This window comes from Azolla caroliniana, unplaced genomic scaffold, assembly GCF_043228905.1.
Source record: "Azolla caroliniana isolate FFs.n. ecotype wild unplaced genomic scaffold, voAzoCaro1.0.p SCAF_12, whole genome shotgun sequence".
Lineage (NCBI taxonomy): Eukaryota > Viridiplantae > Streptophyta > Polypodiopsida > Salviniales > Salviniaceae > Azolla > Azolla caroliniana.
Window position 1 is genome coordinate 11,048,239 of NW_028230447.1, and position 25,696 is coordinate 11,073,934.

At 43.6% G+C, this 25,696-nt stretch overlaps 2 protein-coding genes across 2 annotated transcripts; one reads left to right on the forward strand and one right to left on the reverse strand.

The window, feature by feature from the left end:
- Positions 1-20,993: 20,993 nt before the first annotated feature.
- LOC147857129 (uncharacterized) lies at positions 20,994-21,566 on the reverse strand. Its single transcript, XM_087328130.1, has one exon. It carries the CDS (start codon positions 21,564-21,566, stop codon positions 20,994-20,996), a length of 573 nt encoding a protein of 190 aa, XP_087184256.1.
- Positions 21,567-21,636: 70 nt separating this feature from the next.
- Positions 21,637-22,365, forward strand: LOC147857130 (uncharacterized). The gene has a single exon (XM_087328131.1). The coding sequence runs from the start codon at positions 21,637-21,639 to the stop codon at positions 22,363-22,365; it is 729 nt and encodes a 242-aa protein (XP_087184257.1).
- Positions 22,366-25,696: the final 3,331 nt, after the last annotated feature.

Consider the following 25,696-nt stretch of genomic DNA (forward strand, 5'->3'; position numbering starts at 1 on the left):
CTCTTATGTGCATTTCACAATATATTACTAAATGAATAAGATAGTATCTATGTAAATTTAGTAATAATAATCTAGTTGTCCAACAGTGAGTGAGTGAGCAGTGACTGATGACGACGACTAGCAACATATGTAGTGATGTGTGTTGGCGGCGGACACGACCAATGCATACATAGTTGTAGTTGACAACGACAATTAGAAAGTATGTAATAGAGGAATAGAGGGATAATGGCCATAGTGTTGAGACCCATCATGTTGGAAACAGGCAATCAGAAGGATGGCCACGCTGCACCGCAAAGTGGGCAACGACAGTTGCAAGAGAGAGCCCCTTTGACTCGAAGCCTCAAAGTCAAAAAGGTTCATTCAAGGTTGAACAACCTCTTTTTGGGCGATGGTTGACGGCAATAGGCAGCTGCAACAGCAACCGAGCCGAGCCTTTCACTCGAAAACTCAAAGTTGAACCCTCGATATAACAGTGTGCATTCTAGTCGAAGCTTTGAATCTTCCACTTGAAGAAGGCTAAGGCAGCAACGCCTTGGACTTGTGGGTAGTAATCGAATCTATTTAGAGGCGAATGCTTGTTTTTATTTAATTTCGTTTTCAAATTGAATTTATTATTATTATTATTATTATTATTACTTGTTTAACCCTCTTGAGGCGGGGGAATAAAAATGTTTATAAAATAAAAGTACCCCCTCCCTCATGGAGGCGGGTAGTTTCAGAAATTGCGTCTCGGCCTTGTCCTCGTGCGTCATCCGGTGGATGGGACGTTAGTTTCGGCTGGCATGACATGACGGGTTCGACTCTCGTCGCCCAAAACTTTATGAGTAGATTCAATTCCTTGCTTGATGGTCAAATTTGAGATTCAAAAAAACTATTACTATCCTCGAAGCGAAGTCTTCGTGTTGACCAGATGAGTTTTCTAGTGAGACAGTTCAATAATTCATTATGGCACGTCGATTTCGTCAAATTCCCATAACTTTGTCTAACTCAAATTTCCATGTCAAAAATTCTTTATGGAAGTATAATACTTGTAAGGTTGAGACATAGAAATAAAAGGAGATAAGGTAAATTAATTTAGGAAATCACAAACTAGTACTTATTGAATGATAACTAATAGTTATTGAACGCTAGAGCACATTTCCGCTTCCCAAAAATGGGAGGCCCCCTTTTCCAGGAAGATGAGGTTTATTAAATATCTTACCTAGGAATGAGGAATAGGGATCGCTTCATGACTAAAACGATTCCTCTTCTTTTATATTTATATTAAGTTAACAGTTCTTTATTTTATACAATCGTAACAATCTCCCACCATGGAAGAGAGTTTCGACCATGAAACTAGGATAACTGCTAGCTAACAAAGATCGGGTTGATTTAATGGTGCTATCAACCATTCAAACCCTGGTTGATGCAATGCTTCTTTTGTCACCCATGAAGCTTCCGCTATTGATCGTCCCTGCCACTTGAGACCAAGAAATGAAAATTTCCCCGTCGGACTTGCTTCTTCAAAATTCCCTTTGGCTCATAAGCCGTGTTATTGTGCTCATCTCGGCTCCATGTCGCATTTGAATGAAATCTTTTCAATAGACTAACGTGAAAAACGTCATGTATTTTTTATGTCATTGGCAATTGAAGTTTGTAAGACACGTTATTCATATTCTTTGTGATGACATACGTACCATAGAACCTGTGATTGAACTTTGGCGTTAATCTCTAAGTAAATGGCCAGCTTGATGCACTTACAAGCACGAGATCCCCTGGAAAAAATTCCACGTGTTCTCGTTTCTTGTTGATGCGAGCGATCATCTGTGTGTTTGTTTTGTTGGGGATGGTTGTTATGGGCATGCCCATATAATATCTCATGCTAAGATTATACCGTAGTATTCTATACATGTGAATGAAGTGTGAGGGTTAAATGAGTGTTAAGAAGGGATAGATTACTTTTAATACTTGGGGTTGAGACAACCCATTAAGGTCAAGTGTGGACTTGCCTAGGGGCCTTAGGTCTAGGTATAAATATGAGGCCTAGCTACCCTCATTTGAGGATGATCGACTACGTCGAGACTCTGTCCTCGCGGTGATTAAACTCTTGTAAGCGAGCACGCCAATATCAGGTACGACTCAACGCCACAATGGTGGTATGGGACACCGATCTAGGCTCGAGTCCATATCGATCCCTTCGCTCGGGTGTGGTCGGGTGGATCGACATCCTTCTTTCTCTCTCTCTCTCTCTCTCTCTCTCCTTTCTTTTCTATCTACCTATTTTATCCGTATCATATGCTTACATTAGGATCTAGCTCTAACAGTTGGTATTCGAGCCTTGATTCCTAATGTTTCTTTTGTTGATTGTTTTGTTTTGGTTGGATGGTCATCGCTCGATGTGCGGTCAAGCTTGATCCAGAAACATAGCAACAAAAGAACTTCGGTATTCCTTCCTTCCTTTCTTTTATATTCTTTATTCTCCCATTCTAATCATGTTTATGTCATTATGTATTAATTTCAATCATTAAAATATGTTGTAGTAGTAATAAATTGGTTGTATAAAACGTACATATGTATATATGCGTTGTCGTGTGAATCTTCACACACTATGTAAAAAATAAAATGAAATAATTATTATAGATTAGATTAGTAGCTTACTATAGAAAGATGGATATATTCAAGAGCTTCAAAATATATTTTACTATATACAAAATGGAGAAATACATATCAAGTTATGAGAAAATAAAGTTTGATTAGATAGGGAAATTAGAACTATCCCACATAGATAGGAAAGTTAAGGCCCTGACTATATAAACACCTTGAGCTTCCTCATTTTTCATTTGTGCTAAGAGCACTTTGGCCACTTTGTCTTGATGGATGATGGTAGCCAAATTCCCCCAAATCCGGAAACCGGCCGATATGCAATCCGGAAACCGACCGGTATGCAAAACCGGAACCGGCCGGCAAGCAAAACCGGAACTGGAACGGGTATGCAAACCGGAAACTGGCCGGTAAGCAAAACTGGAACCGGTCGGCAAGCAAACTGGAACCGGAACCGGCAAGCAAAACCGGAACCGGCCGGCAAGCAAAACCGGAACCTGGCCGGTAAGCAAAATCGGAACCGGCCGGCAAGCAAAATCGGAATCGGATCCGGCAAGCAAACCGGAACCGGTCGGCAAGCAAAATCGGAACCGGCTAGCGGACGAGGTTGGATGCGGACAGACGAAAGATTGGATCATGCAACAAACTAAAGTAAAGTGAAGAGAACTAAAGTAAAGGCCATGTGGACACAAGCAACTAAAGAAGGAGTGCATGGAAAAAGTAAAGGTCATGTGGACAGTCACATGCAACCAAAAGAAAAAGCTAGGCAACTAAAAGTAGAGGCCATGCAACAAAAAGTGAAAAGGCTATGATCAAGAGAGAACTCCATATTTATTCCATTTTTTTCCTACACTAGGGGGGACTCTCCATGTTATCTTAATTTTCTTTTCTTTTCTTTGGGAGCTCTCTTATATTATCGAAGCCAATAACCCTAAATTTATATATGGAAGTTATCTCTCAAGTAAACCATAATTTCCATACGGAAGCAAGCTCTCAAAATCCAAAATTCCTTGTAAAAGCCATATCACTCAAGAATCATAATCTCTTATTTCCTCTAATCTATTATTCTAATCATCTCCATAAGATAAAACTTTTGTAATCCCAATCTTGGGATTGATTGTAATCTTTCTTTCCCTTTTATTAATGAAATTTGTTAATCTTTCTCATTTCGGTTAATTCTTAGTACATAAATACACGAATTTGATATCCTCTAGACAAAGGCCCCGGGGTCTTGCCTCAACGTTCACGTATCCTCGTCGTATTTTCGCGACAGCGTATGAGGTCAATACCTCAATGTTGAGCGAGCAAGCTCAACCGGATCCAGATTGGCTAAATAAGCCAGAGCTGGATCGGTATCCGGAACGGAGAACCGGATTGGTGTTTGGATGATATCGGGAACCAGGAGCCAGATCAGAGAGCCGGATCGGATTGAAACCGGTAGGCTGTTGATCCAACCTAGTACGTAGGCATATTTTTGGGAGTCAGTGACAGTCGCTCGTATGAGCATTGAAGTACATGTAAGTACTTCTATCAGTCCTTTATGGACTTGTATAAAAGTGCTCTTTGAGCAGATACTATGTACATAGAAGATTATTATTTTAGAATAGAGTTTTATGTTCTGCTCTCTCTTTGTCTCTCCCGTGTATGCTAAATATTCTCAAGCTTCCATTGAACCTATGTTTTCTATTCTCTGTTGCTGCCCGGCAAAACCGGTTTTGTCAAGCTTCTGCACGCTAACTTTTACATCGTATCAGAGCGCGAGGGTTGAGACTCCTCTGCAACCGACATATGCTTTCGAAGACAAACCCTAACACTCGGTGAAGAACAGTAGAGAACCGAAATGGACAGAGGTATGGCAAGTTTGCTTCCCACAGAAAAGCTCGACCGAATCAACTATACATCTTGGTCATATAAAATGCACCAGTACCTGCTGGGGCATGGATATTGGAGCTATGTGGAAGGAACCAACGAGGAAGCACTGGAGCCGACACACAAAGACTTCCCGGCATGGGAGCAAGGAGCGAGCTGAGTATTGTACTGCCTCGCGTCCGGTGTGCATGATCAGATGCTCGGCTACATCAAGGATGCAAAAACGCCAAAGGAGGCCTGGGAAAATCTACGGAAGATTTTCGCTGCAAGTACCACAACCCGTAAGTTGCAGCTCCGGCAAGAGCTGAACAACATCCAGTAGAGAGATATGTTGGTTACGGACTATACCACCAAGATTAAGGAGATCTACGATCAACGTAATGGTGGAAGAAGACGAGATGGTCCAGATCTATCTTGGTGGTCTAGCACAATGGTACGAGCCAATCCGGATGACAATTTGCATGTGGGAGAAACCATAGTCCTTCTTCGACTTACAATCCATGTTGACGTTCGAAGAAAACCACGCGAGTGGGTCGAGGACCACTCAATTGGATAGTCGGATGTTGTACATAGAGGTGGATCGACCCCGTGGGCGTGGAGGACGAGGTGGGTCAGCACGCAATGGAGGTGACCGGCAAGAGCAGAACCGAAGGCATAGAGACGGTGTCGACAACAGTTCAGGACCCTCCACAAGCAGGGGGAGTCAAGTCGGAGCAGAAAACCGACAGTCGAAAACTAACACGGAATGCTGGTACTGTGGCAAGAAAGGCCACAGAGAGAGGGAGTGCTGGAAGAAGCGTGCCGATTCGGATAAATCCAGATCCGGCAAGGCCGGACAAGGGAACCGGCAAAGCTCGCACTACGCAGAAGGATCGGAAGGATCCAGAACCTAGAAGATCGGAAAAGGGTTAGTCTTCGTGATGAAGCACAAGGCGAACTCGATGAAGAAGACCACTTCCGGATCGGAGGAAGTATGGTGTGTTGATTTCGGAGCGTCAAACTAGATGATGAGCCACGAAGAGTGGTTCTCGTTTTTGGAGAAATCGGAACAACCGAGAATCGTCGAAACTGGAGACGACCCCCCTCACCCGATTGTGCATGTCAGAGAAGTCCCTTTAAGCCATGTTGGACAAAAGGGAAAGCTGATGAACGTACTACACATTGGGACAATCACAAAGAACCTGATGTCAGTCAGACAAATCGTCGACCAGGGAATGCAAGTGCGGTTTACGCACCTTGGGTGCTTCATTGAGGAAGAAGGCCGGATAATCGCGCAAGGGTGCAGGGAAGGGAGGATGTTCATCCTCAACACAAATGATGTTGGCACCACCATTTTTGCCAAAGGACAGAAGATTGAATCAGACATCGATATCTGGCATAAGCAGATCGGCCACGTCAACTACCAGAGGCTTCAAGATCTGCAATCGAAACATGTTGTGTTCGGATTGCCGAAGTTTAGTGGCCGGAAGGCCCAAATATGTGAAGCTTGCCAACTCGGGAAGCAACACCGGCTTCCATTCCCCACCGAACGAAACCGGTGCCATAACAAGCTCGATCTAATCCATTCAGATGTATGGGGACTGGCACAGAACATTAGTCTTGGCGGGAGTCGGTATTTCGTCTCCTTCATCGACGACTACAGTCGGCACACGTGGATCTACCTCATTGAGAAGAAAAATGAAGTCTTCGACTGTTTCCGGAACCTTCAAAGCTTAGTCGAAAGGGAAACGGAGATGAAGATAAAGTGCTTGCGGTTGGATAGCGGAAAAGAATACTTTTCCGGCCAATTCAACAGTTATCTGCAGCAAAAAGGAATTCAGAGAGAATTCAACTACTGATATACACCGGAACAAAATGGTGTGGCCGACGCGGCAAGGGCAATGTTGGAGGAGAAGAGCATGCCCAAATTCTACGGGCTGAGGCGGTCTAGATGGATGCCTACATCCAAAACCGGATCGGGGACGTTGTATTTCGGGCGGAAGCCGAATTTGAGACACCTTCGGATACTCGGTAGCATAGCATATGTGCATGTACCAGTTGAGAAGCGGAGGAAGCTGGATCTGAAATCGGAGAAGTGCATACTCGTCGGCTACTTGCATGAACATAAGGGGTATAAGTGTTATAACCCCCAGACTAAACAGGTACGAGTAAGTCAAGATGTTGAGTTTGATGAGTCGGCATCATGGTACTCCCTACCGAATCGAACTCCCGATGAAGAGCCGATTCTGGAGGATGAGGCTAGTGAACCCGGAGAGGTTCAAGAAGAAGATGAAGGATTCGGTACTTTAGATGAGAGTCCGATCTCATTCCGGCTAAGTGGACCGAATGAGCGGCTGATTCGGGATGACCATTCGGATGAAGAACTGATGAGTAGTGGAGACTCTGTCGTGCTCTCCCTGCGCAAGGAACTGAGGAGACGGTTCACGCGCAAAGAGAAGGGGAAGAAGAAGATGCCGAAATATGATACTGGCAGTGAAGGGTCGGATCGGAGCGAATTGGACCCTGGAAAGGAAGAAGGCGGATCTTCAAAAAGGAAGTCCGAACCGGCCAAGAAGGGCCTCAAACCGGCTAACGAAAAGTTACACCGCTCAATCTACCAGAAGAACCCCATCTAGAGGTACGGATACAATGAGTACATGGCGCATCACTATGCGTACATGACTAAGGTGGCGGAAGTGTGTGAGCCGGAGAGCTACGCAGAAGCGAAAAAAGACACAAATTGGCATGCTGCTATGGAGGAAGAAATGCGGGCACTTGATGCCAACGACACATGGGACCTAGTTGACCCTCCCTAACAGTGTAAGCCAATTGGTTGCAAATGGGTATATAAGGTGAAGTACAATGCCGACGGTTTGGTCAACCGGTACAAGGCCCAATTAGTGGCAAAGGGATACACACAGACCCACGGAATCAACTACGATGAGACCTTCGCTCCGGTAGCTAAGATGACGACGGTTCGTGTGGTACTGGTTGTTGCTGCGACAAGGGGATGGCGTCTTCACCAAATGGATGTGAAGAATGCATTTCTTCAAGGTGACCTTGAAGAACGGGTCTATATGATCCAACCCCCCGGATTCCAATCGGAGATGAACAAGTCGATAGTATGCCAACTCAAGGAGCCGCTTTACGGTCTGAAACAAGCCCCCCAAGCTTGGAATGTGAAGATCATGCACCGGTTGCGTAAGATGGGGTTTGCGGCCTCAAAATCCGACTCGTCACTGTTCATCCGGAAAGGTCCGGATAGTCCGGTTTGTATCCTGCTATATGTTGATGATTTAGTCATCATCGGACCTGGACTAGATGAAATTGGCAGTGTGAAGTTCCAGTTGTTAGATGCATTTGAAATGAAGGACCTGGGGAACCATCATTATTTTCTTGGGATCGAGGTGATCCGGACCCTCGATGGCATATTGCTCTCACAAAGACACTATGTGTTGAATATGCTGTACAAGTTTGGCATGACGGAATGCCGATCGATCTCCACACCCTTGGACTGGAACGTAAAGCTACGTCTGGACTCCCGCCCGACCTACGATGAGAAACGGTTCTGGCAAATTGTCGAAAGCCTTATATACTTGACGATCACCCGAGCCGACATCAATTATCTAGTTGGGGTGATCAGCCAGTTTATGCAGAAGCCAACCATGGAGCACCTTCAGTGCGTGCATCAACTATTGCGATATGTGAGTGGCACGAAGGACTGGGGACTATTATACCGACACAGTATAGCTGGGAAGCTGGTCGGGTATACCGATGCCGACTGGGCTGGTGATGCATCGGATCGCCGGTCCACCTCCGGTTACATGTTTTCTCTTGGTACCGCGACTGTTGCATGGAGTAGCAAAAAGCAGCCAACAGTGGCTCTGTCGAGCATTGAGGCTGAGTACCGGGGCACTACCATTGCCACCTGTGAAGCCATCTCGCTTCGACGACTGCTGCGAGACCTCCGGATCGAGGTGCCGACCCCGATCCGGATTTATTGTGACAACGTAAGTAGCATACAACTCGCCAAGAACCCTGTATACCATGCTCGGACAAAGCACATAGAAGTGCATTATCACTTTGTTCGTGAGCGGGTCCTGAGCAGTAAAGTTGAACTTCGGTATGTTCACACGGATCGGCAGGTTGCCGACATCTTCACCAAGCCGCTCGGATCAGACAAGTTGCAACATTTTTACGGAGATGCTCGACATTCAACATCTCGATGTGCCGCACTTGAGGGGGAGAACGGGAACGGGAACTGATGGCACCAAACAAGGAGCCGGAGAGGAAGAAAGAACCAAGGGGGGAGATGAGCAGACAAAGGAAGTTGAGCCGACCGAAGGAGTCAGTACATCCAAACAAGTCGGAGGAAGCGGCAACAACGACAGAGTCAAGAAGGATAGAGCCGACTAGATGAAGGCCAAGACCTGGACGTGGTCCGATGTGGTGAAGGGCCTAAAAACGGAAGACAAGTTGGAAACTACCAACTCGGACAAGAGCTGGAACAAATCGGAGGAAGCCGATTCGGTGCAACAGTTGGATTCGGAAGAGCTAGATCAACTAAAGGCCAAGCGGACGAGAAGGTAGAGGAAGTCGACACCGACACGGAGGATTTGATGGGTCGACAAGCGCCAAAGTCATAGCAGTGAAGGACCTGAGATGGGCTTGCTGAATAGACAAGTCGACCAAGGAGGATGAGGTGTGCAAAACCGGACGGGTCATGGGAGGCAGAACTAGACCGGACGAGGAGCGTGAACAAGGCGGGAGGACGTAAGAAGGAGGCCGAGGAAAGGACCGCCTACTGCAGACATTGGCACCACGATCCGACCTCAAGTTGAGCTTGAGGGAGAGTGTTGAGCGAGCAAGCTCAACCGGATCCGTATCGGCTGAATAAGCCAGAGCCGGATAGGTATCCAGAACGGAGAACCGAATCGGTGTCCGGAACCAGGAGCCATATCAGAGAGCCAGATCGGATTGAAACCGGTAGGCCATTAGAGGCCTACGGATCCAGCCTAGTACGTAGGCATATTTTTGGGAGTCAGTGCCAGTCGCTCGTATGAGCATTGAAGTACCTTTTAATACTTTTGTCAGTCCTTTATGGACTTGTATAAAAGTGCTCTCTGAGCACAAACTATGTACACAGAGGACTATTATTTTAGAATAGAGTTTTATGTTCTGCTCTCTCTCTGTCTCTCCTGTGTATGCTAAATATTCTCAAGCTTCCATTGAACCTGTGTTTTCTATTCTATGTTGTTGCCCGACTAAACTAGTTTTGTCAAGCTTCCACACACTATCTTTTACACTCAATTGACATATACTTGATATGTGATTTTAGTCGTATACATATGAGACCATAGAACCTGTTATTGAACTTTGGCGTTAATCTCTATGGAAATGGCCAGCTTGATGCACTTACAAGCACGAGATCCCCTAGAAAAAAATCCTCGTGTTCTCGTTTTTTGTTGACGTGAGCGATAATCTGTGTCTTTTGTTTGTTGAGGATGGCTATTACGGGCATGACCATAAAATATCTTGTGCTAAGATTATACCATAGTAATCTATACACGTGGATGACGTGTGAGGGTTAAACAGGAGTGTAAAGAAGGGATAGATTACTTTTAATACTTGGGATTGAGACAACCCATTAAGGTCAAGTGTGAACTTGCCTAGGGGCCTTAGGTTTGGGTATCAAAATGAGGCCTAGCTACCCTAATTTGAGGATGATCGACTATGTCCAGACTTTGTCGTCGCGGTGATTAAACTCTTGTAAGCGAGCACGCCAATACCAGGTACGACTCGATGCCATAACGGTGGTATGGGACGCTCATTGAGGCTCGACTCCGTATTGATCCCTTCGGTCGGGGGTGGTCGGGTGGATTGTCACCCTTCTTTCTGTGTCTCTTTTCTTTTCTATCTACCTATTATATCCTTATCATATGCTTACATTAGGATCTAGCTCTAACAGTTGGTATCCGAGCCTTGATTCCTAATGTTTCTTTTGTTTATTGTTTTGTTTTGGTTGGATGGTTATCGATCAATGTGCGGTCCAACTTGATCTAGGAACGTAGCAACAAAAGAACTTCAGTATTCCTTTCTTTCTTTCTTTTATATTCTTTATTCTCCCATTCTAATCATGTTTATGTCATTATGTATTAATTTCAATCATTAAAATGTGTTGTAGTGGTAATCGATTGGTTGTATAAAACGTACATAGGTATGTGTATGAGCTCAATACCTCAATTGACATATGATTGATATGTGATTTGAGTAGTCTGCGTATGAGATCAATACCTCAATTTTTATGCATTTGATATTAATATTTATTACGTGATATTGGTATATCGACGGTTGTCCTTTTCGGGGAAAGGAACATGGTGGTCGTCCTCACATTTTTTGTGAGAAAGGCATAGTCACCATCATTTAAACAAATTTCTTTTTGTTATTCCCCTTGGTCACCTCGATTTCGCGACACGTTAGAACAAAAAAAGCTTACCCACAATGAGGTTGTGAGTGTAAGGACTTGATCCACTTCATGTGAGGTCACCCCTATGACACATCCATCCAACATCCCTCACTCCTTACATGATTACAATGCCACCATGAGATCATCATTACGAAAGGTATTTGTAATGACATAAGCATGTGATGGGCCACGTGGGCCTACTACAAAAAGTTGGCTACTGTTGGCTTGGCCATTCTGTTTCTCCTTATGGTATGCCATTGTAATGACGAGACTTGAGGTTGGGTAACATACCAACATAGTTGTCTAGTTAAAGAGGGGGAAATGAGCTTTCTAGTCACATATATTTTCTTTTAAAAAACATATATGGGCAAATGCCTTCACATATCTCTCATACGCAAAAATGTTAAACATTCAAACAGAGCATACCATTTGGTTAGCTTAAGTGTTTAATGTATTTGTTCTCGAGGTCTTGAGTTCAAATATGACCAACATTATTGATACATATGACTATAAAACATGTTTCGCCTTTAGGTCTACATCACGACATGATGTTATTACTATTTGTTTGACCTTATCCTATTTCTTTGCAAGAAATTATGAATTAATGGCTCATAATAACGACCCGATGGCATCCACCCAAGCAGAAGGAATTCAAGGAAATCCTCCTAGCCCAATCCCCATTGAGTCGTATTTTTTACAAATACAAAATTTCCTTAATTCTACCTTAATTTCAACAATCTCATAGTCCTCTTGAGGCACATGTCATTAGTGTACAACGTGATACTAATAGACCCGATGAGCATCAAGGTGAACCATCATTTGTCTTAAAGCAATTTACGGGAGAAAAAAATGTGTAAAAGAAAAATCTCTTTCGATTGTTTCCTCTCCATCAATATCTGAATTGTCTTGTTCTTCTTTATTTTATTGTGTACCTGATCCAAGCATTCATGTTTATAATATCGATAGTGTCTCAGGTTAGTTATCATATTTTGAACAACAACAACTTGATGAAATCTTAAATGATTTTCGTGATGTTTTTTTCGAGTCAACTACCACATGGGTTACCTCCTAAACATAATATAGACAATCGTATAGATTTTGTACTTGGCATTGCACCAATAAGTATACCTCCGTATCGCTTAAGTCAATCTGAAGAGGATGAGGTATCTAAGCAACTCAAGGACTATTTACGAATGGTTTATATACGTTATAGTAAATCTCAATCGGGTGCACCTTTTCTCTTGGTAAAAAAGAAAGAGGGCACATGGTGTATGTGTATTAATTACCGACGCTTGAACAAAGTGACGCTCAAGAATTCATAACCATTGCCCCAGGCCGACGATCTGATTAACTGTCTTCAAGCAGCTTGATATTTTACGAAACTTGATCTTCGTACATGTTACCTTCAAATTCGTATAAGTGAGGAAGATGTTCCTAAAACAACATTTCATATATGCTATGACCATTATGAGTTTTTGTCATGCCTTTCGGTTTGACCAATGGTCCGACCACATTTCAACAATAAATGAATGACACTTTATGAGACCAACTTGGAAATTTGTCGTTATTTTCTTGGATGATATTCTAGTCTATAGCCATACATTAGAAGAACATGCTAAACATGCCCGCTTTGTTTTACAAACCTTGCACAACAAACAAAACTATGTGAAGATCTCATAATGCGAGTTCTTGAAGAAATCAATTACTTATCTTGGACATCTCATAACCGAACGAGGAGTTGAAATTGATCATTGTCGTATCGAGAAAGTCAAACTTTGGCCCACTCTTCGGAATATTCGAGAAGTTCGATCATTCCTTGGTTTTGTTGGGGTTTTGGGAAAATCTCTTCGCAATTACTCCCAATTGACAATGCCGTTTACTGATCTTCTAAAAGGTCAAACGCGTAAGTCTACAAAACCTATTGTATGGAATGCCACACTAGACCTCGCCTTTAAGGAACTAAAGGACTAGGTGTGCAAGGTTCCTTTACTTCTTTTACCAGATCCATCAAACCTTTTCAGGTTGAAACCGACACAAGTGATTATGCTATAGGTTTTGTCCTATATCGAGATGGTAAGCCAATAACATTTAAAAGTAAGAAACTTGATTATGCTCAATGTCGGTAAGGAATTATTTGCAGTTATCCATGCGCCAAAGTTATGGTGCTATTATCTTTATGGAAATCGTTTTGTGGTAACTACGAACCACGAGTCCTTGAAATATTTTTGTGACCAACAAGACCTCAAGGGTTGTAAGGCACGATGGGAAAATCTCATCCAGGACTTTGATTTTTCCACACAATATCGTAAAGGTTCCATAAACACTATCGTTGATGCACTGAGTCGCATTTGTGAACTTAACATGCTTATCTTCATTGAAATAATATCAAATCTTTATGATCACCTTCAAGGAAAGTATCCTGATGACAATTATTTTGGAAAATACTGGGCAAGAGTTGAGTCTGGAACAGACAACACCACATCCTTGAAGGAATCCTTCCACATTGCTAACGGTCTACTCTACCGTAATGGGAAGGTTTGTGCTCTAGATTTTCCTGAGGTCAAAAAGAGAATTCTTTTTGAATGCCATGATGCACCCCTCAACAGGGCACACTGGAATACATCACACACTTGTTCTCATCTCTACTCCATATTACTAGCCTAAGATGCATCTTGACATACATAGTTATGTAACTAAACGTCACTAGTGTTAGGTTTTTTAGGAAGCAAGTCCCTCCGGATGGGAAGCGAGATCGAGTCGTATTAGTTGCATCCGAGGAAGAAGAAAAACCAGATCCAAATCATATTCGTAAATAGATTTTGTCGCACCTATTTTGGGCCAGAATTGTAAATAACCCTAAAGTTGTATTAGTATAAATACAACTTACGACAAATCATTTGTAGGTATGATGTATGATTTATTGTGGGTAGTTGGCTCTGTAACTAAGAGTATGCGTAGGATGTTCGCAAAAAAGGCCAAATCCTTCCAATTTGTATCCTAGTGTGAACATGTCCTCTGTCTAAGGCTTGAGTATATGAGCTCAACCCTAACATTGTAAAGAATAATCTTGGAGTGTATGAGTTACAGAGAGAAAGAAGAAGAACTTCCATTGAAGCTCGTATCTGAGTCTATTTTATGTTTCTCCCTTTGTCATCTATCTGTGTTGTTTGCTATGCACAACTCAACAGGTCCTCACACATTCTTCCGCATATCTTCCTTCAAGTGGTATAAAAGGGATTTCCTATTTTGCGACAATGAAAAAGCAGAAAGAAAAGACTAGGTCAATGACCTTCATCTTCCCGAAAAATGGCGACACAATCTGTCACAAATGTGGAGATCTGGATGTTCAATGGAAAGAACTTCTCCTTATGGAATGAAATGATGCAAGACGTGCTAATAATTTGAAGACAAGTTGAAGCCATCTGGCATAGGGAAAAGTCTGCTTCAATGTCTGCTGAAGAGTGGAGATCCATGGATGAAATAGTACACTCCACCACTCGGATGCATCTGGTTGAAAATGTCTATTTTAGCATGGCTAAGGAGACAAAATCATTCTTTTTGTGGGAGAAGTTACAGGTTATATCTGAGAAGAAGTCCTGCTCTTCAAAGTTGATACTAATTCGACAGTTATTCAACATGAAGATGAAAGAGACAGATCCAACAATTTCCCACATCAACACCTTCCGTCAGGTGTTGTCTGAACTCTCCTCCCAAGGGATCAACTTTGAAGAAGAAGTCAAGGCCCTTGTCCTCCTTTTGAGCTTGCTGGTGAGTTGGGAGGTATTCTACAAGACTTTTGCCAATAGTTGCCCTAGGATGAACCTGGATGAGACAATCAACCAAGTCCTCACAGAGGACATTTGGCGAAAATCAATCGGACTCACCATCGACCAGTCGGCAGAAGCCCACCACTCGATCGAGTCGATCGAGCGATCCAATCAATCGAGAGAACAAGTTGAATGAAGAAGTCGAATCTCTAGTCGGCCGAGAAAGAGGGGAGACCGACAATGGTCGAAGTCGAGGAATAGTAGGTCAAGTGATTTTTGCACACATTGCAGAAAAGCTAGTCACAATATTTCCGACGGGTGGTCGATCAAGTGGAAGGAGAATAGTTGACGATTCGAGCGGAACTCAGGATGATCCGACTCGAACTGTTCTCCAGTCGGCAACCAAATCAATGTTGTCAGCTCCCGATCAAGAGAAATTCTCTCTAGAGGAATCGATGATTGGAGAAGTCCTCTATAGTGTGCACGACACACAAACGTGGCTACTAGACTCCGGTGCCACATTTCACGTAACCCCCAACATCGAATGGTTTTCGAACTATTGGCCCGGTGCCAATTGTCGTGACTTGAGAGTAGGAGAGAGAAAGATAAAAAGATGATGATAGAAAGTATAGAGAGAGAGAGAGAGAAAGAACAGTAGAAATCACAAAGAGTTTATATTATAAGAGAACAAAGGTTACAAAGAGTAGGCTAAAGGGCTAAAGACTAGTGTTGAACCGAATGAGTTATGATGAATGAATAAACACCTATTTATAGGTCCTTATGAAGTATTCTAGAATGTTCTAGAATATTTTAGATATTTAATATAATCATGGAATAATCTAGAATACTCTAAATATCTTGTAATAACTAATAATATAATTATTATAAGTATATATCATATATGTTATTATAATGGTTAAAGGTCTAACATATAGACTAAGATGTTGTGCGTTAGAATCCTTGTAAGCCGAAATGTATGTCTTCATGATATTATCCCCTCTTTTCGACGACGAGTTCCATGAGTCGGAAGACAAGATTTCGAACTTCAGGCTTATGGGGATATTTGTTGTGAAAATGCAACAACCTTGTTGGAGGTATTAGCAGGATTCTTGAAGGCTCCCATTTTCGATCATTAGGTGTATAACCTAACCAGTCAGCCAAATAATACAGTTTGTTGCGGATAATCTTGGAGTCAAGAATGGTAGCAACTTCATATTCAGAGCCATCGAAAACTTCGACTGGATGCGGGGGAGATGTAAGACGACCCGGAATACAACTGGTTGTGTAGGGCTCCAAAAGTGAAACATGGAAGATCGGGTGAAGACGCATATGAGGAGGAAGATCAAGGCGAAATTCCACATCATTGATGTTACTAGATATCACATATGCGCCAAAAAGTTGATAATCCAATTTGTAGCAAGGTCGGGTGGTTTTAATGCTTGTAAGAGCCATACTTGATCTCCCACTTGAAACGTAGTCGATGAATCACGTCGATGACGGTCGACAACCTTCTTTTGAGTGTTTTGAGCATCACATAAATAATGCGAAATGATATCCTGACTTTCTTTGAGTTGGGTGAGCCGATCTTCAGCATCCGGGATTGTCGGGAGTTCGGGATGTTCAAGAATCATCCAACGAGGATGGTACCCAATGTTCGCAAAATATGGGGAATATCCAGTAGAAGACTGTTTTGAGTTGTTGTAAGAAAATTCCGCCAAATGTAATAGATCAACCCAATCATCTTGTTGATAGTTGACAAAACAACGAAGATATTGTTCTACTGTTTGGTTGGTGCGCTCACTCTACCCGTTAGTTTCTGGATGGTAGCCGGAAGAGATTTTGCAAGAAGTATGTAAGAGTTTGAACATGTGCCGCCAAAATTTTGGATGAACTGGGGACCTCGATCACTCATAATATCATCGGGAAGACCATGATTCCGAAACACCTCTTGCATGAGTAACTTGGTTATCTCTTGGGTAGTAATGGCCTTCGTGTATGGAATAAAATGTGCCATCTTCGTAAAACGATCTACTACCGCGAGAATAGAATCAAAACTTTTGAAAGGTGGTTGATCCATAATGAAGTCCAATGAAATAGATTTCCATGGACTCTCAGGAGTGGACAATTTACAACTATATGTCCTGGACCGCCACAATACAGGCAGAGGCGATGCGCTCGACGCCGTTGCTTCTCAGCATCTGATAATGGCCCACAACGTTGTGTTGACTCTATTTCCATTGGAGTTGGGCCATCCCTTGTAATGGGTCTAGAAACTTGTGGACGCGTTGTGACTACGGAAGTGTAAGTCTGCTCAGGTTGGTGGTGTAACATTTGTTGGCGCTCAGAACGTCGCTCAAATAGGCGATTATCACATCGCACGACTCGACTAATGGCTTCTGTAAGCGACTTCGGATCTTCATGGAAAGTAAGAAGAAGATTTTTGACATCATTTCGCAAACCTTGACGGAATTGATCCATTAAGGCCACCTCATCCCAAGGGATATCACATGCCAAGAGACGGAAATCGGCTGCGTAAGCTGACGCGGGACGATCTCCTTGTCGGAGCCTTCGAATCTTGTTTATCGCTGTCCTAGTGCTGTTGGTGTCTCCGAAACTAGCTTCAAACTCTTTAACAAATGCCTCGAAATCCTCCAATAATGGTGATTTCTTCTCGAGAAGTGGTGCAAACCATGCGAACGTCGTACCGCATAGCAAAGTTCCCACTAATCCCACACGAGTAGCATCAGTTGGATACCGATTGGGATGTAGCTGAATAACCAGACGAACTTGATTCAAAAAGCCTCGAAATAAAGACCTTGTACCATCAAACTTGGCGGGGAGGCTGATCTTTGGCTCTCTAGGGGAGTTCTGAGTCCTTGACGCTTGCTCTCGTAATGACAATATAGTCGCCTCGAGTTGATGAACCCGCTGTGATAACTCTTCATATTGTTGAGCTTTTTCGGTGCTCACGTGTTGTAGGTCTCCAAGTAGCCTTTGATTCTCATGCTCTAATGCCACAAAATTTATTTGTGACCATGTTGAGCTCAGAAAGAGCACGGATGTATTCTTGTTTGCTCATGGACTCCATAGCTTATGAGGGGAGAGGAGAAGGAGGAAGAGAACTTGTTAGGGTTTATGGAAGATGAAGAGATGAAAGGAAAAAAATGGTTCAAACTGTCAAGATAGAGATAGTGAGAGAGAGAGAAAGAGAGATAGAGAGATAATTGAAAGAGAATTATTATATTGAAGAGTAAAATGTATTACAAAGAGTAGGCTACAAAATGGCATTGAACCAATTTAGGTTTGGGATGAGTGGTAGATCCCTATTTATAAGTAATAGAGAACACTCTAGAATATTCTAGGTTATCCTAGAATGTAGAGTAATCTAGAAGATCTCTAGAGTATTCTAGAAAGTTCTAGTGGTATAGAACACTCTAGAATATTCTAGGTCATTCTAGAATGTAGAGTAATATAGAATATTCCTATGTTATTAGATTTCATATTCTACAAACTATACATACAAGAATATTAATACAATGGTTAAGGATTTGACATGTGTACAACAAGGTTGTGGGTTCAAATCCTTTCGAGTCATAATGTGAGTGTCATGATCCTTTCGATGCATGATGTGAGTGTTATCATGAAAAAAGCAAACCTCGGGTCTTCTTTATCCCTTCAATACTCCCTAGTCCAAGACCCTCGTGGTCCTGCCCAAGTAACACACATGCGTGAAACATCACGACATAAATTGGGGAACCCGATGTGAAAGGGCGGAAAGGGAGAACCGAGATGCGAGGAGGAGAACTCGCTGAAGCGATGGTGGCGGTGGTGGACCGCTTGGTAATTGCCCGAAAAGGCATCACCGGCCTAGACCAGGCCATAAAGACGGTGGTCAACACAACAGGTCAGTTCAATGGAAGAGATACCACAAGCTACTTGGATGCCTATAAGGCCTAAATGCTTATGCAAAACGTCCTGAAGATATGCGGCTAACCAGATTTACTAGAGTGGTAACGCCGAGTATCCACGTTGAGGTACTCGAGATCCAAGCAGACTGTTGCAATTGGGTGGAGTTTGAAGAAAGACTCCTCGAGAAGTATGACCTTGATGACTCACTCAGAATTTCGAAAAGGGATCTAATGGAGTGGGTTGAGGTTCCCGGCAAGGGGAGAAATACTGTGGCACTTCTACAAGAATTTGAGAAGCGCTTCGCGCAACTCTCGGTTCTCGATAGGATGGTGCTTGACACAAGCAAGGTCCTCCTATTCATAAAAGTTGTTGATGTACGAGACCAAGAGAAGGTGGGGCTCCTCTTCGAAACTGATGATGGGCTCACAACGGATTGGGCTATGGTAAAACGGGTTTGTAGTCGCTTCGATAAGAGAAGGGAATGGAACGACGGGTCTCCGTCGAGCAACCAAACATCCACAGGCTCCATTAGTGAGACATACGAAACCAGTGGTGGTAGAGCACATCAAGAAAGAGATCAAGCCAATGCAAGGTTCGTCCCCGAGAGAAACGTGGTTGAAGCACCGTCGAGAGGGTCGGCAATAGACGAGCTCACAAAGATGGTATGAGATCTCCAAATAGCGCAAGCTAGGAGAGAGAGTGGCGGCCCTCAAGATCGACGTCCCCCGTTCGTGCAAGGATGTATGTGGTGCGACAATCCCGACCACCTACGAAGGGAGTGTGGAGACTTTCAAGAGGCCCTAAGAAGGGATATTGTCTATCTTTGGAACAATAGGGTCTATTCGATGGAGACAAGGTGCCCCTTAGGATTGAATCAAGGCCGAGGGGGCATGAGAAGGCTAATGGAGGAGGCCAAAGCATGACATGTTGAAGCCATCCACTACTCGGCGTTGGCTGGGATTGGAGTGGGGAAAGAGTTGAGGAGGCAAGAGGAGAAAGAGTTTGACTTTTGGCCGTCAATCCTTGGAAGCCTCTCTAGGGGAAAGTTCAAAAGAGAAGAAGTGGACAACGCGGAAAGAAGGGTCCAAGAAGCACCCGAGTGGAAGGATCCGATGGAAGAAAAGACAGGCTTCGTGGAAGCCGCTTGCCAAAACTACGAAGTAATGGTAGAAGAGAGGTAGGAAATGACGAGGGAGCCGGTTCATCAAGGAAATACAACGCTCGAGGTGCACGAAGAAGGGAAGAGCCGAACCAGTCTCAAGCATGCACGAAAGATGGAAAGAGAAGGGGAACCCCCCTAACTTTTCAAGCTTTGCTCTGAGATTGAACAAGCAACGAACTTGAAGAAGGTAGTGGAGGAAAGGATCCTCGATAGTTGCGTAGAGTTTACTCTGCGAGAGGTCCTCGGAATTGCCAAGAAAGAATTCCACGAGGTCATCATTGACCTAATGAAGAGGAAGCGGCTCTTGATGGAGCAAGAAGTGGCAAAGCCTGCGATTGTAAATGTATTGTCAACTGAGGTTCCTGAGGAAGACAAAGACTATGCGGATAGTCACTACACGAGGCCGCATTGGACGAGAGCGACAACGGAGACACCGGTACGGTTCGGATATGTACAAGAGCCGGTTGTAGCATTGATCGACCATGGCTTTGAGATCAACCTTATGTCCATGAACTTTTATAAAAAGGGAAAGTGGTTGATCAACACAAAGCACGGGTGGAAGATTAGAGCGGCGACCTGAGCAACCGAGGAGCTATACGGGGCTTGCCCGAATGTACGTGTGAAGGTGGGGGACGTAGAAATAGATCAAGATTTCTTTGTTCAAGAGACATCCTCGCACCCGGTCATCTTGGGTGAACCATACATCACGGCGGCTCGCATGGAGACGAAGGTGCTAGACAACAGGTCGGCATATGCAAGGGTCAAGAGCCAAGATGGGAAGCATTCGGTCCAATTCCTTACGGTGAGGCCCAACCATGAGCGCAATCGAGCCTCCCTCAAAGGGGAGAGCCAAGAGGATTTTTGATGCGGGCTATTAAAGAGTGGGGCCGCAATAGCCCGAGGCAAACTAAGACCCTAAACCCTTGTAAAACTATTAAATGTAATAGGAAACAATTTTGGTTCTCCGAAAATGGAGCTTGTAAAATTACTAGTTTAAGTGATAGAGATAAGCCTAGGGACAAGAGGTACGGAAGGTATCTCAAACAATGTAATTTATTGGGGGAAGATGACACCATAAGCGGTGTCGTGAAGTTGACACTTCACGACACCCACCACCTCTGAACTTGCACACCTATGGGCGAGTTCACACCACTTCATTTTGATCCTCTTCGAAAAATTCTTTATCCTCATTTTCTATGAGACTAGCTTCGGTGTCTTCTCTTCTTTTAAAAATCTTTATTCTTTTTCCCGCAATTGGTGTCTAGATCTCAGTCCCATCCAACTCATTTAGGTAGTAGGTAGCCTTATCAGTCACCTTCCGTACTTTGTAAGACCCAAACCACCGTTTTGCGAACTTCCTCATTGTACTGTACTGGTTCTCGAGGCTACTATCCAGTACCAACACCCAATCTCCTTCTTGAATCTTTCGTGGTCTTAATCTATTTACTTTGTCAAATCTTGCTTTGTTCTTTATCCGAGCTTCCTTCAATTTCTTAGTAGCCTTTTCTACATCTTCTGCTTGACATTGTAGTTGTCGGATACGAACTACTAGCAAGTCTTCTCTACTCCTCTCTGACTCCCATGGTAGCATTGCCCATGTAGCAATCTTCTCTTCAATCGGCATCATCGGCCTTTGTCCTGTCATGAGCTCTATCAACATATATCCTGTCACCGAACTGTGTGTGGTCCTATCCGCCCACAATGCATATGGCAAGACCTTTGGCCAATTACCTACTTTGCCTTTACATGCTTTTGCAAGTGCTTTAACTATCGGGGTATGACCTCTTTCTATCTTTCCATTTGCCTCAGGATTATACGCTGTGGTAAATTCCATCGAGCTATTCAAAACCATCAAGGAGTATGTTCAAAATGAAAAAGCTCAAATAAACACCAAGTACAAAATGATGGAGAAGAAGGTCCGGCCAACAGCAACACCACTTCCAGAAGACAATGAAAAGATAATGAAGGAGGTGTCGACCGAGCCAATTCTTCGGGATCCAAAGAGAATTGGGCACAAGTTCATGGAAGAAACAATTAAAGAACTAAGAATTGGAGGGGAGGACTTCCTAACACCTATAGAAGAAGCAGAATTCAGAAAAATGCTAGGGCAGAATGGGAAAGCATTCTCCTTCAACCCTGAAGAAATTGGATGTGTGAATCCGAAAGTAGTTGAACCAATGGTCATCTTCACGATCCCACACATTCTGTGGAATCTGAAGCCAATCCTAGTGCCAAGAGCAAGGATACCGCAATTAATCGAGCTTCTAAAAGAGAAAATGGACATGGGCATCTTGGAACCATCAAATGCTCCATGCTCGAGTAGATGGTTTACGGTGCAAAAGAAGGATGGGCGGCTTCGATTCATTCAACACATGCAACCTATGAATCAAGTTACTATCCGGAATTCAGGAGTAGGGCCGATAGTAGATGAGTTTGCAGAGATGTTCGCTGGAAGAGCGATCTACTCTATGGGTGATCTCTACTCCGGTTATGACCAGTTCCAGCTTGTGGTCGATAGTCGGGATATCACCTCCATTAGGACTCCTATTGGATTACTTCGAACGTGTACCCTACCTCAAGGTGCGACCAACTCAGTCGCTCACATGATGAATGGTGTGCACAAAGTTCTCTGAGATTTTATTCCTCACATAACCATGCCTTTCTTGGATGATATACCCATTAAAGGATGCGAGGAAAGAATGAAGAATGAAGAATTGGATAGTAGTGGATGTTGGAAGTTCGTCAGGGATCACATAGAAGATTGTGATAAAGTGCTTTCAAGACTAGAGGAGGTACACCTAACACTTTCGGCCCCAAAATCAATATTCGGGGTTCAAGAAGTACTAGTGGTAGGACATATGTGTGGGCCATACGGAAGAAAGCCAGCACCAACAAAGATCAACACAATACCGAATATGAAAGAAAAATGCAACTCTGTATCTGAAGTTCGGAGGTTCTTGGGTGCATGTGTCTTCTATTGCAGGTGGATTCCACATTATGCCCACATATCAGATCCATTGTATCGGCTATTAAGAAAAGGGGAAGCATTTGAGTGGACAGAAGAACACTCAAATACAATTAAAAGACTGAAGGAGAATCTGGATAAAGCTCTTGCATTGAAACAACCTGACTACACCCAACCAATAATCCTCACAGTTGACTCAAGTCTGATTGGAATCGGGTGGGTAATAAGCCAACAAGATGAGGAAGGAGAAAGACATCCGATTCGATTTGGTGCGAAGGTACTTAGCGGACGTCAACGAAAGTATGCGCAAGTGAAGAGAGTGTCATAACTAGACTCGAACCCATAACCTTTTGTTACATGGGTCGAGACTTTACCATTAGGTTATGAATTGTAATTTGAAGGATATTATTTTCATTTAGGTTTTATTGGGAAATTGATGTATATTCCAGATTTCTCTGGAACATTCTAGAAACTTCAGGAGTATTCCTGAAGACACTATAAAAGGAGGCGCAAGGCATTAGTTCGAACCAAATCGGTTCAACGCCAGTCTTAAGCCTTCTAACTACTGTTGTATATCTTCCTTCATATAATACATATATCTTTCGCATCATCATTCTCTCTCTCTCTCTCTCTCTCTCTCTCACTCACTCATTCCTTCTCTCAAAGTTCGACACCTCTCATAGTACTAATCCTTCTCTGTCTTAGTACTATTCCCCAACAATAGTACTAATCCTTCTTTTAGTACTAATTCCTTCTCTGCCTTAATAGAGTTCCTGACAGTTTGAACCGATTTCTGGGTGCCTGTCTGGTCTTTTCTCTCCCTCTTCCTTCTGTCTCCCTCCTTTCCTACTAGTCTCTTATTTCCCTTTTCCTTCATCCCATGGCCACCGTTAGCGCTGAAGAGTATCAATCCGTTTTCTCGGAATTTCAATGCTTGAAAGAGAAGTTTCATGCTTTGGAACAAGAAAATCAACGCTTGTTGGGGGATCTTCAGCAAATTTCCTTAGAAAAGCAGCAAACGCAACAACAACATGGGGAACTTGCGTTACGCGTGCAACAACTCGAAGCAACCATCGTAGCAATGCAACAACAAGGGCACGGAGCACAAGGGATTCATAAAGAACCCAAGATTGGCCTTCCCACGAAGTTCGATGGAACGCGATCGCAGTTTAGAGGGTTTCTTAACCAGGTACGGTTAGTTATTCAAATGCATCCGTCCCGATATCCCACCGATGCATCACGAGTGGGTTTAGTAGGCACGTTGTTAAATGGCTCAGCATTAGCATGGTTCGCTCCGCTACTAGAAAAGGAATCTCCAGTACTAAATAATTTTGAAGAATTCATAAGTGAGTTTAAAGCATGTTTTGGAGATACTGACAGCATAAGGACTGCAATCAACAAAATCCGGCGATTACGCCAAGGTGACCGTCCAGCCTCCGCATATGCTGCAGATTTCCGTCTACTCGCCGCCGATATCCCCTGGGATGATCAAGCATTGATGGAGCAGTTCCGCTATGGTCTACGCAACGATGTCAAGGATTTACTCTTGACTTTCCCTGAAGAGCCAAAATCATTAACAGAAGCAATCAGTCGAGCGGTCAGATGTGACAACCGCCTCTTCGAGCGACGTTCGGAACGACAATTTCAGATGCCGAGGGCAAGATCCGAGCCTACCTATGCCTCAGTGGTAGCGAAACCTTTTCAAAGGGAGTCACATAATGCGCCTCCAGTAAGTACTCCAACTCCAATGGAAATTGACACTACACGTCGTCGTGGGCCGCTATCGGAGGAGGAAAAGCAACGACGCCGAACAAACCGATTATGCCTTTATTGCGGTGGACCAGGGCATATCGCGATAAACTGTCCCCATAGACCAAGAAGGCAGGTAAACCAAGTCGTTGTTAGTTCTGACTATACTAAACCCGAGTCTATTTCAGTAGGAATCTCTGATAGTCCTCATAGTCATAATAGTCCTAATAGTAGTCCGAATCTCGCAAACAAATTTGATGTCCTTAGCCAATTAGAAGAAGAGTTAAACGACTAAGTCCAGCCAAAATAGGAGCCGTTTGGTTGGACAGCCCTAGATCTGTGCAGCCCATTAGTGGTTCCATTCCCTCTAAGCAAGTTAGTGATGTGTTCGTAGCCCAAGTAGCAGTTAGTACTAAAAGTACCCCTCCAGTACATACCTTAGCCCTTCTAGATTCCGGAGCTAATTCTTGCTTCATGGATAGGAATTTTGCCCGAGCTCATCAGATATCTCTCAGAAAGCTCCCATGTCCAGCCTCAGTAATAGTCATTGATGGTCGTCCCATTGCTTCTGGTAATATCATAGAAGAGTCGGAACCCGTTAATATTGTCCTAGATAACTTAACATGTGTAGTATCATTTAATATTATTAGTATTCCAGAACATCCCATAGTTTTAGGATTACCATGGTTCGAGTTACATAACCCAGACATAGATTGGAGGACAAGGGAAATCCGGTTGCGACAAACCCGAGGATCTACCCAGAAGGTTGCAACCATTTCGCTATGTCAGTTGCGTGAGGAAGGGCGCAAGGAGGAAATGTTTCTCTTCGCAATATCAGTACAACCCTCCAGCACCACCAAAGAGGAGTCCACCGTTCAACTTCCCGAGAAGTATCGTCAGTATGCTGATGTGTTCGATAAAGTACAAGCCAACACACTTCCTCATCATCGGCCGTACGATTGCGCCATCGACTTACAACCGGGAAAAGAGCCGCCATGGGGACCGATCTACAATTTGTCACCAACCGAGCTAGAAGTCCTTCGAGCCTATATAGAGGAGAATTTGGAGAACGGTTTCATTCGGCATTCGAAATCTCCAGCCGGCGCACCCATTTTCTTCGTCAAGAAAAAAGATGGCTCGCTTCGACTCGTTGTAGATTACCGTGGCTTGAATAAGGTCACAGTAAGAAATAGGTATGCTCTTCCCCTTATCTCAAGTCTTTTAGAACGGATCAACGGTGCCAGGTTCTT

Excerpts from the sequence above, each read along its gene's own strand:
- LOC147857129 (XM_087328130.1), bottom strand. The coding sequence starts at position 21,566 with ATGGAATTTACCACAGCGTATAATCCTGAGGCAAATGGAAAGATAGAA.
- LOC147857130 (XM_087328131.1), top strand. The coding sequence starts at position 21,637 with ATGGAGAAGAAGGTCCGGCCAACAGCAACACCACTTCCAGAAGACAAT.